Here is a 14,296-nt window from a genome sequence, read left to right on the forward strand (position 1 = left end):
AGACATGCTCCAGGACCTTCATCTACCATACAGCCATGTCAGGTATTTGGGCAATTTATGTCAGCATGAGGTTTTTTGCTATTGTTGAAATAATACAATGTTATGTATGTTTATGTACAGTATGCAATTTTTGTTGTTGTTCTTTTTCAGATTGTAATATCTGATACAGAGGATCTTGATCACCAAAACGAAACAAATCCAGTCATGAATCCCTATAGGTAAATAAAATTGTGTCTTATACGTAATTTTAAACCTGTAACTACAGTACATGTTTGGGTTTGTGAAATGGGTAAAGATAATTAAAGGGTGAATAGAAGTTATTCTAATGTTGGAATTATAATTTCTCAACAGTAGATATGCAGACCTGTGTGCCCCCTGCATTGAGCACGAGGATGAAGAGCTGGTTGAAGTTGCTTCACCGATTGATTACAAAGCACTGTAAAATATCAAATACTACTTCCAGTAACAACGCTAAATTGTATAGTCTTGCATTCTGTCTTTCATTTTTGTGATTAAAGGGAAGACGTTAACATTACTCTACTTGACATCATTGCAAACTTATCCAGTGCTATTCATCATGGAAGTGTCAGCAGATTCAACATCTCAAGAGCAAATGTCTGGGATGGAGCAGTCAGGGGTTTCAGGCAGTTGTCATACTCTGAAACCAATGACATGCTGGTTAAATTTACTGATGATTCTGGCATTCTAGAAGAAGGACTTGATGCAGGTGGCCCAAAACGAGAGTTTTTGAGTCTGCTAATGAAACACATGAAAGATCCTCCCATTTTTGATGGACCAGAAGGACATCGATTCCTCGTCTACAGTGCAAAGGGTATGCAGCGGTCAGATGTTTGATAAACTTAATTTAAAGACTTTTTTTGGACTTGTAAATCAATTTGTTTTTAATTATTATCAGAAGCAACTCATAATAATTTTTTGGATTATTTCAACACAGCATTAGTCTGTCTGTCTATCTGATCGATCGATCTGACATTGATCAGATTTGATCGATAGAGAGAGGTGTGTGTGTGAGAGAGTTTATCATTTACTGTATTCATTCACAGCTGTAAGGGAGGATGAATACTACCTAGCAGGAAAGATGATAGCCGTGTCAGTTGTGCATGGTGGTCCAGGGTCCCATTTCTTGTCAGAAGATCTTGTACATTATCTTGCAGGCCAGACTTCAGTAAAAGCAACAGTTGCCTCAGTCACAGATGACGACATAGGGAAAGCTTTACAAGAGGTGAGGAGAGCGCAGGATTTGAATGCAGGATAGAACTATAGCTTCTTCAGCTGTATGAAATTAAAATATTCTTTCTTTGTGTAGGGAAAAAACAGGAATGAAAATCAGACGCGTAAGCTTACATTGTGTATGTCCATTTTTATGGGTTTTTCAGATCGACAGTGCTGGTTCAGTGGATGTCCTGCGTGACTGTGTCATAAAACACAGTACTATGCTACAGGTGGCTGGTTGTCTAAGGCATGTTTCCACAGTTGAGGAAAAGAAAGACATTGTGTCTGACTATCTCCGGTGGTATATAATTCCTCGAAACTCATCTGTAATTGACAGGTGAGACTATAGAATTATTGTTATGACGGTGTTGTGCATAATTTCCGACTGAAATGTTTTACATTCTCCAAGGTTTCCAAAGTTCAAAGTTTGTCCATAGTTTGTGCATGTATTATGAACTGGTAAATGACACAAAGTTCTCCTCATTCTTTAGATTTAAAGAGGGTCTTTCAGCACTTAATTTCCTGAGTGCACTCCAGCAACACCCTACTTTGCTTTCCCCGGTCCTGTGTCACATGGAAAAGAAACTCACAGCTCTTGAACTTGAGAGACTTTTCAAACCTGACTTCAGCCCATCTGGAAGTAACAGGAAACGTCTGGAAAGTCAAACTGTGGGCTACTGGTCAGACTATCTGCTTGACTGTGAAGGTTTATACCAGTATTCCTTTTAGTACTCATTACAAGACAATGTGTTGAATTCACATATACATATCCATATATAATTTTTTTAATTTATTTTTATTTTTTGCAGAATCACAAACTGCTGTGTCGGTGGGCGATGTTCTGATGTTTGCAACTGGGCTAACATCACTGCCACCTTCTGGATTAGATGCACTACCAAGGCTACAGTTCCTGGATGACTCTTTATTCCCGATGGCAAATACATGCTTAAACTTATTGAAACTACCAATGATAACCTTATATTCCGTGTTTAAATCCAACATGGATTTTGGAATTCAAAACTCCAAAGGATTTGGATGTTTCTAAGATGTCTGGCCTTGTAGTTCAAACCTGCTGTTGATTTGTTTCTCAAGTTTTTAATTCAAGATGTTTTTTTTAAAGATGTTATGAATAGGAGAAGGTGGGACATGCTGGTGGTACAGCACAAATCCATTATTGTTTACCAGGTTTATTGTAGTTTTATTAGATAACCCAGTCACTTACAGCTGCTTCTTCTTGGCATTACATTGTAAATTCTGTAGTTTTTTTGCTACGGGACTTATCCAGAAATCAGTTATGTATTTGAGCATGTTTTTTTATTCTAAAATGTAGGTACATCTGTTCAAAGGAGATAAATGCAATGGCTTGACTTGATTTGTTCAAAGGTTTGACAGTGCTACTAAAAGTAAAGGCATTTAAAAGTGTACTGTGTTCTACTCTTAAAAGTTGTAATAAACACACAATACAGTGCAAGATTTGATTTTGATTTGATTTATTATTTATCTAAATGTTCAGGACTGTATCTCAACTTCCATCAGCTAAACAAGGACCAGAATTAGCAAGGCATTGCAGTAAGAATATGCTTTTACAAACACAAACTTAAACTTTTGGCATCTTCAGCCAACTCATGTAGCCTAGTCCAAAAACACAGCATATGCTATAGGTTTTGGTAAAAACGACAAAAAGCCAGTTTTTTTTTTTTGTTTTTTTTAGAAATGTGCAATTTCTAATAACTTCATGTAAAGTTCAGTGGAAGACTCTCAGCAGACTGACTTTTGAAAATGATTTTGCTCCATTACAAAATTGAGATACTCCTGTATGTTTGAGTCCCCACATACAACTACTACTACTGACAGCCTAGACTCAGGAAAAGCATCCAGTTCAGATTGTTGAATCAGGAATCCACAGTCCCTGGAGCCGTATCTGTGGTCAATGGAAGACAACTGCATTAATATAGGTTTACACATAAAGTAATTATTTGATCATTATTATCCATTACCTGTGGGGTAGGTAGTACAGTTCATTTGGCACACTTCCTGGACATGAAGCTGTTCTTGAGGGACGAATCCGATGAGTGTTCCACAGCTTCACACATTCATCAAGATCCTTCTGAACAATGTCAGTGAAGCAAAATCTCTAAAGGCACTGATGCTCGTGACTTCCATTGAAGTGTCCAGCGTCTCGAAGATCCGCAAACAGCTCCAACCAAAACTGAGCCCTACAGAAATTGTTAAATAAAAATTGCTTAGAAATAGTTTAGTTTGTTTACATGGCATCGTTTCACAACACGTCATCGCATGACACTTTACAGTTCATTTTAACTGAATCATATATAGACCCCAGTCAGTTTAAATGTTTTCTATCGAAAGGGATTGCATACAGGCAAAACTCTAAAACATTTGAGTAATGTGCAAAAGTTAATTTATTTTAGTAATTCAAATTAAATGTGAACTTAGCGATATTGACTCATTACATACAAAGTGAGGTATTTGAAGTATTTGTTATAATGTTAATGATAAAGACGTAGAACTTATGAAAAACCCAAATTCAAAGTCTCTAATAATTTGTATGTTCTATTTGTTTGGGTCCTTTTTGCATAAATTACTGCCTCCATGCAGCGTGGCATGGATGCTATCAGTCTGTGGATCTGTTGAGGTGTTATGGAAGACCAGGATGCTTCAGTAGCAGCCTTGAGGTCTTAGCCACTACACTATGCGACACCCCTTTCATCCACCCTTACATTAGACAAAACTTTCTATTAATGTGCTTTGATAGTCTCTGGGAACATCCAACTTCTTTTAAGGCGTTCTTTATGGAGGGTGTCAATTATGTTTTTTTTCCCACAGCTGTCAGGACAGCAGTCATGTCCATCCTGTGAGTCCTCCTGAATTAGAAAGACCATTTAGAGGCTCAGGAACCGATTGCAGACGATTTGAATTAATTAGCTCATAGTAGAGTGGCACTTTAAGTCTAAAATATTTAACCTTTTCACAATATTCTGGTTTTGAAGTTGGGTTTTTCTTAAGTTCCAAATCATAATCATCATAATTACTAAATGGGCTAAAAATGTCTAGTTTGGCATGTAATGAGTATTTAATATCGGTTTTACTTTTTAAGTTGAATTACTGAAATTACTGGGATTACTGGGCAGACTGACAATAAATCAACTTTTGCACAACATTCAAATTTGTTACACCTTTAAATATCAGTCAAAATGAAATGTTATATTTACCTTCCTTTTCGATATATGGACCACCAGGACTCAATTCGCTGGTTATTCGTTGATGAACCAAACATGTGACTGGACTCTCCGCTGAAGTGGTCATCATGATGGTGACGTAGTGCGCACTGAACTGCAGCCATAATGCCATTTTCTGTCCCACAGTCAGTTCTCAGTCTCATCCGTACAACACCAAGGCTCCCAACACATGACAAGTAATAGTAAGCTATGACCACTGGATTATTATTGGTTGGTCCACATTCTAGCCACAAAACCTTGCGTGAAAATCCATCAATGCACCCTGAAATGGCCAAACCGAATGGTTTGAGCTTGTCATAACCATCAGCATGCCACATGTAGTTGGGTCCCAGCGAATGATAGGTTCTCCTAATGAATCTGCTGCGTGTTCTCATCTGGCATCCATGAGGATTAAGCTCCCGGAGTATTTTCATCACATCATCCCTCTTCACTTTAAGATGATGCTTTTGTTTAAGTACCTGCCACATTGTTCGATACCCAAACAATCGCCCAGGTCCTTGAAGCTCCGCTCTGATTGCGTTAATGATCGTTGTTCTGGAGTGAAAATGTTTTCTTCGGTAAAGTCCAGCATTATTGAGTTTACTTTTAAGACTAAAGACAATTACACTATATGAGTGACCTTCGTTGAAATATTTAATGCAGTACTGTAGGTTGTCTGACCCTTCTGCGTGGTCTGTGTCCCGCAAAAGCTCCAGAGACCGTCCACAGGAAGCACAAAAAGGGGTGAAGAGGCTGAAGCTAATGCCACAAAACAGGCAAAACATTTTCCGGTTCTCTATGTAGTGCAGCGAGCACTGTCAGGGTAATAAGGAAGCGCTGCGAGGAGTGAGTTTCTCGACGTTTGTTGACATCCCGAATCACTTTTCTGAGCTACAAATATGGAGTAAGCTTAATCGTTGTGCCACTTCCGGTATTTCAGACAATCCCTTTCCGTCAAGGATTTTTAATTTGTTGCGTTTTTTTAATTTGTTGTGGATTTTTAATTTGTTGCGGTTTTTTAATTTGTTGTGGATTTTTAATTTGTTGCGGTTTTTTAATTTGTTGCGGATTTTTAATTTGTTGTGGTTTTTTAATTTTTTGTGGATTTTTTATTTGTAGTGGATTTTTAATTTGTTGCGGTTTTTTAATTTGTTGCAGTTTTTTAATTTGTTGCGGTTTCTTAATTTGTTGTAGATTTTTTTTTGAAACTTCTATTTAAAATAATTTTTTTTTCACAAATCATGGTCACAATACATAATGAAAACGTTGCCATTATACAAAACAAAACAAAACAAAACAAAACAAAACAAACAAACAAAAAAACAAACCCCCCTCCCTCCCCACCCGAGGCTCATGTAAAGAGAAACAGAACAAAACAAACAAAAAATGTATGTCACACATCTGGAAAATACGTTTTTATATAGTCAATAAATGGGTTCCAAGTCGCAGAGAATTTTTGTTGTGATGAGAGAACTCTGTATCTAAGTTTTTCCAGTGGTAAAAAGAAAAGCACGTCCTTTAACCATTGTATGTATGAAGGAGCCTTATCAGACTTCCAGTGGAATAGAATAAGTCTACGGGCAAGCAATGTAGCAAATGCTATGGCATTTTCCTGAGATTTACTAATTTTGTATTGAGATGGCATAACTCCAAAAATGCCAATGCGGAACTCAAGCACTAAATTCTGCGCACTGATATGAGATAATGCTTTAAATATATTTCCCCAGTAATTATCCAGGTTCGGAGAAGACCACATCATGTGACCCTCATTTGCTGGATTATGTCCACACCTGGGACAGGCAGGATCGGCTTCTGGGAAAAATTTTGAAAGCCTCTCTCTTGTATAATGAAGACGATGAAGAATTTTAAACTGAATTAAACCATGGCGAATGCAAAGGGAGGAAGTATGTATACGATTCAAACAAGATCTCCACTCATCATCAGATAAATCCACCCCAATGTCTTTTTCCAAATTATTTTTAGTTTTTTCCCAAGTAATAGGCTTTAAGCTCTGTATCAGTTTGTATATGACGGAGATTCTCCTTTTGCCAAAAGGATCCATTTCCAAAATGGTATCCACTTGATTTTTAGGAGGTAGGTAGGGGAAAGAAGGAAACAATGTTTTTGCAAAACTTCGTATTTGCAGGTATCTAAACATATGTGAGGTTGGTATATTTTAATCTCTCATCAGAGCGTCAAAGGTGTTAAAAGTTTCTCCTGAAAATAAATTGTAAAAAAACTTCAAACTATTATTATGCCAAATTTGGAATGCTTTATCTGAAATGGATGGCAAAAAAGGGTTAAAAGTAACAGGGAAAAAAATTACTAACCTGTTGCAAACAGAAGTGCCTTCTGAATTGAAGCCATATTTTAATAGATGTTCTTACAACTGGATTTGTTATTTTCTGTTTTTGATTTAGAGCTAGGGATGCGGTTAGGAGGGGAAGTGGATTAGACATCAGTTCCATTTTTACCCAAGCCTCACCCTCGCTATTTTCATAAACATATTTCCAGTGCAATAATTTGGTGATATTAGCCGCCCAGTAGTAAAAGATAAAATTTGGCAACCCTAGCCGACCAGCCTCTTTTGGTACTTCCAAATATGTTTTTTCTATTCTAGGATTTGAATTTTAACAAATAAATGTTGCTATTAATCTGTCTAAATCGTTGAAACTTGATTTGGTAATAAAAACAGGAACCATTTGGAAAACATAGAGAAATTTTGGTAAGACTGCCATATTAACTATATTTAATTTGTTGCGGTTTTTTAATTTGTTGCGGTTTCTTAATTTGTTGTGGATTTTTAATTTGTTGCGTTTTTTTAATTTGTTGCGTTTTTTTAATTTGTTGCGGGTTTTTAATTTGTTGCGTTTTTTAAATTTGTTGCGGTTTTTTAATTTGTTGTGTTTTTTTAATTTGTTGCGGTTTTTTAATTTGTTGCGGTTTTTTAATTTGTTGCGGTTTTTTAATTTGTTGCAGATTTTTAATTTCTTGTGGTTTGCACTTCCCAGCCACCGTACAATCGGCCCAAATAGCAAAGAGAAATTAAAAATGCATGCCATGAAAGAGTTTGGGTCTTAGGAGGTTAATAGGTTAATTTTACAGTGGAGGGTAACAAAGTCAATGCTTCTCTTTGAAAAGTCAGGTTGTTTTGTATTTAAACTGCATTTTAAAAGAACAGCAACCAAAAAACGACTAAATAACTGTCTTTAATATTTAGCATTTGTTAATTGTATTTTTTTATTTAATTTTTGACCTAAACTGTGCAAAAAAAAAAAAATCCTTTTGACATAAACTGAAAATTTTATGACACAATGCCACGACCCATAACAGCTTTCTTTGTGTTCATCTCTGGTCTCAACAGGATTATGTAACATTTGGGTCCAAAGAGTGTGATCAAGAGTCCAAAACTTGAAGCAAGAATGGCAAATACCTCCACTGCATCTGCAAGATTTCCTGGTGAGCTGATATAAGCAGGAACAAATGCCACCCACACAGCACAGAAGATCAGCATGCTGAATGTGATGAACTTGGCCTCATTAAAACTATCAGGGAGATTCCTCACCAGGAATGCAATTAAAAAACTGAGGACAGCCAGCACACCAATATAGCCCAATAACACTGCAAAACCAACAGTGGACCCAACTGTACACTCATACACTATCTTGTCATTGTGGTATTGGGTGTTTTTATGTGGAGTTGGAGAGGAAGAGACAAGCCAGGTAGTGCAGATGGCTGCCTGAATAGATGTAAGAAACAGAACTGTTCCTCTCTGCTGCATAGCACCAAACCACTTCATACTGGCTCCCCCTCCTGGCTTGGAGGCTTTGAACACAGCCAGAACAACCATGGTTTTTACCAGGATGCATGAGACACACAGCACAAAGCTGATCCCAAATGCTGCATGCCTGAGTTGGCATGTCCACATCCTGGGTCGTCCAATGAACAAAAGTGAACACAGGAAACACAACTTAAGTGACAACAATAGCTGGAAACTAAGTTCTGAATTGTTGGCACGCACTATAGGTGTTATGCGATGGTAGATAAAGATCGCCAGAACAACAACACATATAAATGTTCCCAGTAAGGAGGTTGTTGTCAAACAAATACCCAAAGGGTCATGATAGGAGAGAAACTCTGTCTTCTTAAGAACACAGTGGTCACGCTGTGGGTTTGACCAAAAATCCTCTGGACAACTGGTGCACTCCAAGGAGTCTGACAAAAAGGGGTTGATGGTGAAATGCATACTATATTTCACAGAAATTAAATCAAATATGTCATACAGAAAGACAAAGACCTACTGCTCTTGTTAGTGATCTTTCCCTCAGAACAAGGGATGCAGTCAAAACAGCATTCGGGCTCTCTCTTCCTTCTCACCATGTGGGTACCAGGAGGACAACTCTCACTGCATACTGATCGAGGTGGCTATTGGACATAAAAAATAAATATTTATTGCCTGCTACAGTTCTATATACTGTAAATGTCATAAAAGGTAGTTGTCAAATAAAAACATATCTAACCTGTTTGGATTCAAAGTTCCAGAAGATTTTGCCTTCATCAAGTATGAGCTCTTCACCTTTGAAAGCTGTCCTTTTAACCTCACCCACTTTCTGAATTTTAGTGCTTCCATCAGGGAGCCACAACACGTTAGTAACATCGTAAATTGGTACTACATCACCATTCTCGTCAAATGACACTTGATCGCCAAATGGAGTGGTGAAGTTCACTCTTTCCATGTAATAAACAAGCTGTTTAAAAGGAATGTATAATAAGTAAATTACTTTTTGCTCCGAAAATAATTACAGAACGAATGATTTATTCATAGATGGAGTATAAAATGATATCATATCTGCCATGGCTCCAGTAACTTTACAGTGCAAACAGTGGCAATTTTTCAGTTCAGTAATCAAATATAATATTATATCTATGGTACCTACATATATAAAGTCATTTTTATCTAAGTCTCAATCAACCAAGGCTCATTACTAAGAATCCTGTATAGAAGTTAATGACCTCCATGACATAAATAACTTATTTTGCTCACAAGTATGGCAAATCCCTTTTCAGAAATTCTGAAAGCATGCAAAAACAATGTGTTCAAAGGTGGAGTGTACAATGATAACACACCTGCCAAGGCTCCAGTGACTGCAAAGAGGCACAGCTGTTCCCACTGAAAGGCCCTCTTCCTGGCTTGCACCGCAGCATATCATCAAGGGAATATGCCAGTGCATAAACAGCTTTGTACACATTATACTCAGTTCGTAGGTTGGAAATGTCCAAGTACTCATTGTCCACATTTCCTAGATCTTCCTGTCCAGTGCATAGTGCACCTCCACCTTCCAGCCAGCCTGCTGGAGCTGGAGCAAATCTGCACTGAAATGTAAATTCCCAAAACTGATTCACCTGAAATATTTTGAAAAATGTTTATTACACATTATGAAAATATATAATTGTTGTGACAGACAAAGTAAAAATGTTCAAGTCTCACCAAGCTATTTCCGTAGCTACTGTTGTGATGTAGATCAGGATGTATTTGCAACAGAAAATCCCTGAGCCCTGGTATCTCTCCTTGACGAATGGTGATACCAAGTATACCACCCAGGTATGGCATAAAGTGAGGTGTTTGGAGCACAACAGATTCTGTCAAGGCCACGCTGGCTATCCACTGTAGACCTGTCACATTTTGCCTTACTACCTGTGAATTAAATTAGACCAAATCTATGAAGTAATATTGAACCTCCAACTTCTTTACTGAAACAGTTTTTGATCTTTAAAATTAATTCTGAATTATTACATTTTTGTACTCATTTCTGTACTGACAATGATACGTAATACATGTTTTACACAATATAATTATGAAGACCTCTGTAACTACTAATCATTAAAGTGTTTTAAAGTGAAACCTCATCTATAAGGTGTATTATGCGACTAGGATGTTCAAAGACAATGACAACTCGAGCTGTAGAGGTTTTCATCACATCAACAATCCTCCGGAGTTCATCTGTGTCTTTGTCCCAGGGTAAAACCTCAGTGTAGGCCAGGCAACCTTCACCAGACACACTCAGCTCAGACTGAAAGGATCTGGCTGCATGAAGCCCATAATCATCATCAGTGACAAGCAGACCTGCCCAAGTCCAGCCGAAATGCTTTAGAATCTGGATCATTGCACGTACCTAAGTGAATACAGATTAAAGTGTAAGGGCATTAAAAAGAAGAAAAAACTTTAAATATAATTGCAATTTAGCTTTATTCTTTGACACAATACAGAAACGAAATAGAGCACAATTCTCAAAACTAAGTATATTATTATTTCTAATATTTTCATATCTTTCTTTGTTCTTCTTTTACACAGATATTGAAACATACTTTTGCGTTTCCATTTTAATTTTGATGACAAATTTTCACCTGGAAAGCATCACTTGGGATCGTTCTAAAGAAGGATGGATACTTTTGACGGTCACTCAGGCAGGAACACGTGGCATAATAACTCACCTGTGAAAGATACAGACTGTATATTCGAGAGCTATCCATGTAGAGATATCTTAACTTTGTCATCATGACTGCATTATTAGTATTAGTTTTTTTCATGAAATGGGTTAACATTTTTAATTAAATCAACGTAATCCAATAAAACTGTTACATGGTCAAGCAGAAAACTTACCATAGGTACTCTGTACAAACCTAGGACGTTGGAGATTGCAATAGAATTTGTAGAGGTATAATCACCCACAATCCCTACGACTGGAGGATTTCCAACACATGTATCATCTACTACAATTTGATCCTCTTGACCACTGGCTAATGACAATGCTCCACGGAATCCAATTCCAAGTTCAAGGCAGTTATCATAAAGAGTGTATCCCAGAGTCACATTTGGTAGCAGGTTTGAGTTTCTGTTGATCTCATCAATAGCAAACGCCATGGTCTGTGCGGACTTAAACCCTAGGACATACATACTAAGACAAGAAAAATGTAATTACTAATATATATAATACAACACAGGTTTTAAATTATAAGGAAACGAGTGCCTTTTGAAAATGTTGCAAAAGTAGAAATATTATAAACAATTAAGGATACTGAATAACAATTAAAGACATATATCAAAGGGAAAAAAATGAAAAAGAAGATGCATTGTGTAGTTATTTCAGATACAAAATACATATTTATACTGGCACTAAGTTTGACAGTTTTTTTATTCTATTTTTTTCCTGCTTTTTCCCTGTCCTTGTTACCCATGGCAAGTAGGCTGTTGTGGCTGCGAGGTAAAAGACAGATCAGGAACACTTGAAAAGAAATGGACTTGAAACAGTCCACCCAGAACCACATCTCCAGTTTTGTGCATCTCATTTAGATGAAACTGTCCCTGCAGCTGACAGGACAAAGAAAACTGAGGAGTGGATAGAGTCGAAAAAACACAGGAACACAGCAAAACAACCACGACTAAATTGTTTCGCAAAGATGAGCACATGACAGCTTTCTGAATTGTTGAGATCAGTCATTAGGTTTTATTGTTTGCCATTCCCTTTTATTGACTTACTGTGTTGTTTAATCTTGCACACCACCCATCAGGGAAGAAGGCGGAGTATACTTTTCATTTGAGATTGCTTTGTATCCAGGCAAACTCAAGGAACACTCTGTGAGTAAATTAGTCATCAGTAATAACTCACTGAAGAATTGTCAGAGTAACAGGTGTTTCTGTGTGCATATCAAGTGACACAAAAGAAGAATAGTAAAAATAACATAACATTATTCATGTACAGTAAAGTTAACGTGGAATGTACAACAACATCATATTAAAGAGTTTCAGTCCATATTTGATTTAAAAGAGAGGGACAACAACTTACTTATTTGAACACTACCCAGAGTTCGTGGCCACAGTTGAATAGTTGTAATCTAAATCTAAGTTGTAATCTAAATTGACCTGTAAATTAAAAACTTAGCTCAGACTGTACAGTGCCTGTATCATTGCACATGTTTCCCAAATCCGTCAGTGAATCTCATGCTCCACTTTCCCCAAACTCGTGAACAAGACCCTAAGATATTTAAATCCCTTCAATTGGGGTAGTAATTTGTCCCAGATGGAGTTGGCATTCCACCTTTTCCGGCTGAGAACTATGGTCTCTGACTTGGGGGTGCTGATTCTCACACTTGGCCGCAAACCACTCCAATGCAAGTTGGAAGTCCCCACCTGATTAAGCAAACAGTAACACATCATCTGCAAAAAGTAAAGATGAAATCCTGAGGCCATCATAGTGGAGAACATCCACCAGCCTGGACAGACCAAGATATTCTGTCCCCACTTGCCCACTTTCTCAAACATCCTTGAGAGGATAAAGAGCTTGTTCAGTTCCACAGCCTGGATGAAAACCTCATTGTTCAATCAGAGGTTCAGGTAACAGATAGACCCTCCAGTATGCTGGTACAGACCTTCCCAGTGTCATGATCCCTCAGCTTAGTTTCATCCACACATGAAGCAAAAGGCCTAAAATCCAGCCTTTGTGGGTGTAATTTAACACAGTCCCCTGACAGAGTTTAATGCAGGGGTGTCCAAACTTTTTGCAAAGAGGGCCAGATTTGGGAAGGTGAGAATGTGTGGGGGCCAACCATTCAGCCTGAAATATTTTGAATCATTAACATTAAATGCAAATGAATGACTTTATATTTTTTTCCTTTTTTCACACACAAATTTTATTATAATTTTTTTATTATGAATTATTTATTATTAAATGTTTTTACCAAAATAATGTATTCGAAAAACACAAAATGAAGAAAAATTAAACATCTAAATTCAAAACATGTGAACAGGAAAAAAACATTAAGAGTTAACTTTTTCAAAAGTGCAAAACATTGTGGGCCATATAAATCCGTACATCACTCGTTCTTTAGTTGTTTTGTTTTGTTTTTTTGACCATCATTTTGACCACTTTTTTTTACCATCATGTTTTTTTTTTTACTTACAGACTAGGGTTGTTAATCCATTTCTCTCACCAGCCATGGCAGGTGCGCCATCCGTAATAATACCAGTGACTTTATTCCATGGTAGTTTCATGTCATCTACAGCGGAACAAACAGCAGCAAATAAATCTGTTCCTCTTTTTTGGTCCTTAAGGCTCTGGAGGTCAAGTGGCTCTTCACTCACGTTCATTTTCAGATGCATCTGTGCTTTTGTCACAAGCTATCGAAAAAAAAGTCAAAAGCCACTCCTTTTGCATCCAACTGTCTCTTAATATTACATGAAACTTCTTCAGTTCTTTGTACCACAGTGTTACGAGCAGTGTTGGGCAAGTTACTTTGAAAAAGTAATTAATTATAGTTACTAGTTACTTCTTCAAAAAAGTAAGTGAGTTAGTAACTGAGTTAAAAGATTCTAAAAGTAATTAATTACTTGAAAAGTAACTATTGCGTTACTTTTAAAAAAATGTTTAACCCTCTGGGTTCCAGGGTATAATTGGCCATTTTAGACTACTTTTGATGTTTCCTCTACATTTCACCTTTAAATACTATTTACTTTGCCTTGTTTGGTATCACCCTTTTCAGCACAACCTCACATTTCTGAATTTACAGTTATGTTTTCATTTTGACATACTGTATTAACACAATTAATCTAAAATCAGAGAAAAAAAATAAAACCCGAGTAGAAAACGTTGTATTTTTTACTGTAACAACCACAAACATGTTTATTGAATCATATTTCATATCTTTAAATGCAAATATAAATTGTCAATTTTAAAACCATATGCACAAGTTTTGCAAACAACAAAGTTATTTGCAGCCATTTACCTTTTACCCTTTTTTTTAAATAACCATTTCAAACTATTTATATAACA

General features: G+C 36.8%; 2 protein-coding genes across 2 annotated transcripts; one reads left to right on the forward strand and one right to left on the reverse strand.

Moving 5' to 3' along the window:
* The first annotated feature begins 672 nt into the window (after positions 1-672).
* Positions 673-2,278, forward strand: LOC146373579 (G2/M phase-specific E3 ubiquitin-protein ligase-like). The gene is made up of 5 exons (XM_084949948.1): positions 673-832; positions 1,065-1,243; positions 1,398-1,570; positions 1,725-1,939; positions 2,043-2,278. The coding sequence occupies exons 1-5, from the start codon at positions 673-675 to the stop codon at positions 2,276-2,278; spliced, it is 963 nt and encodes a 320-aa protein (XP_084806074.1).
* A 5,495-nt stretch (positions 2,279-7,773) lies between these two features.
* Positions 7,774-11,811, reverse strand: LOC146373580 (extracellular calcium-sensing receptor-like). Its single transcript, XM_084950088.1, has 9 exons — positions 11,702-11,811; positions 11,131-11,425; positions 10,875-10,961; positions 10,373-10,642; positions 9,958-10,164; positions 9,597-9,872; positions 8,990-9,217; positions 8,771-8,894; positions 7,774-8,684 (listed from the first exon to the last, which is right to left on the reverse strand). The coding sequence occupies exons 1-9, from the start codon at positions 11,809-11,811 to the stop codon at positions 7,774-7,776; spliced, it is 2,508 nt and encodes an 835-aa protein (XP_084806214.1).
* Between the last annotated feature and the right edge of the window lie 2,485 nt (positions 11,812-14,296).

The sequence above is a fragment of the Perissodus microlepis genome, chromosome 14, assembly GCF_051167445.1.
Source record: "Perissodus microlepis isolate ML-2025 ecotype Zambia chromosome 14, ASM5116744v1, whole genome shotgun sequence".
In the NCBI taxonomy this organism is placed as follows: Eukaryota; Metazoa; Chordata; class Actinopteri; order Cichliformes; family Cichlidae; genus Perissodus; species Perissodus microlepis.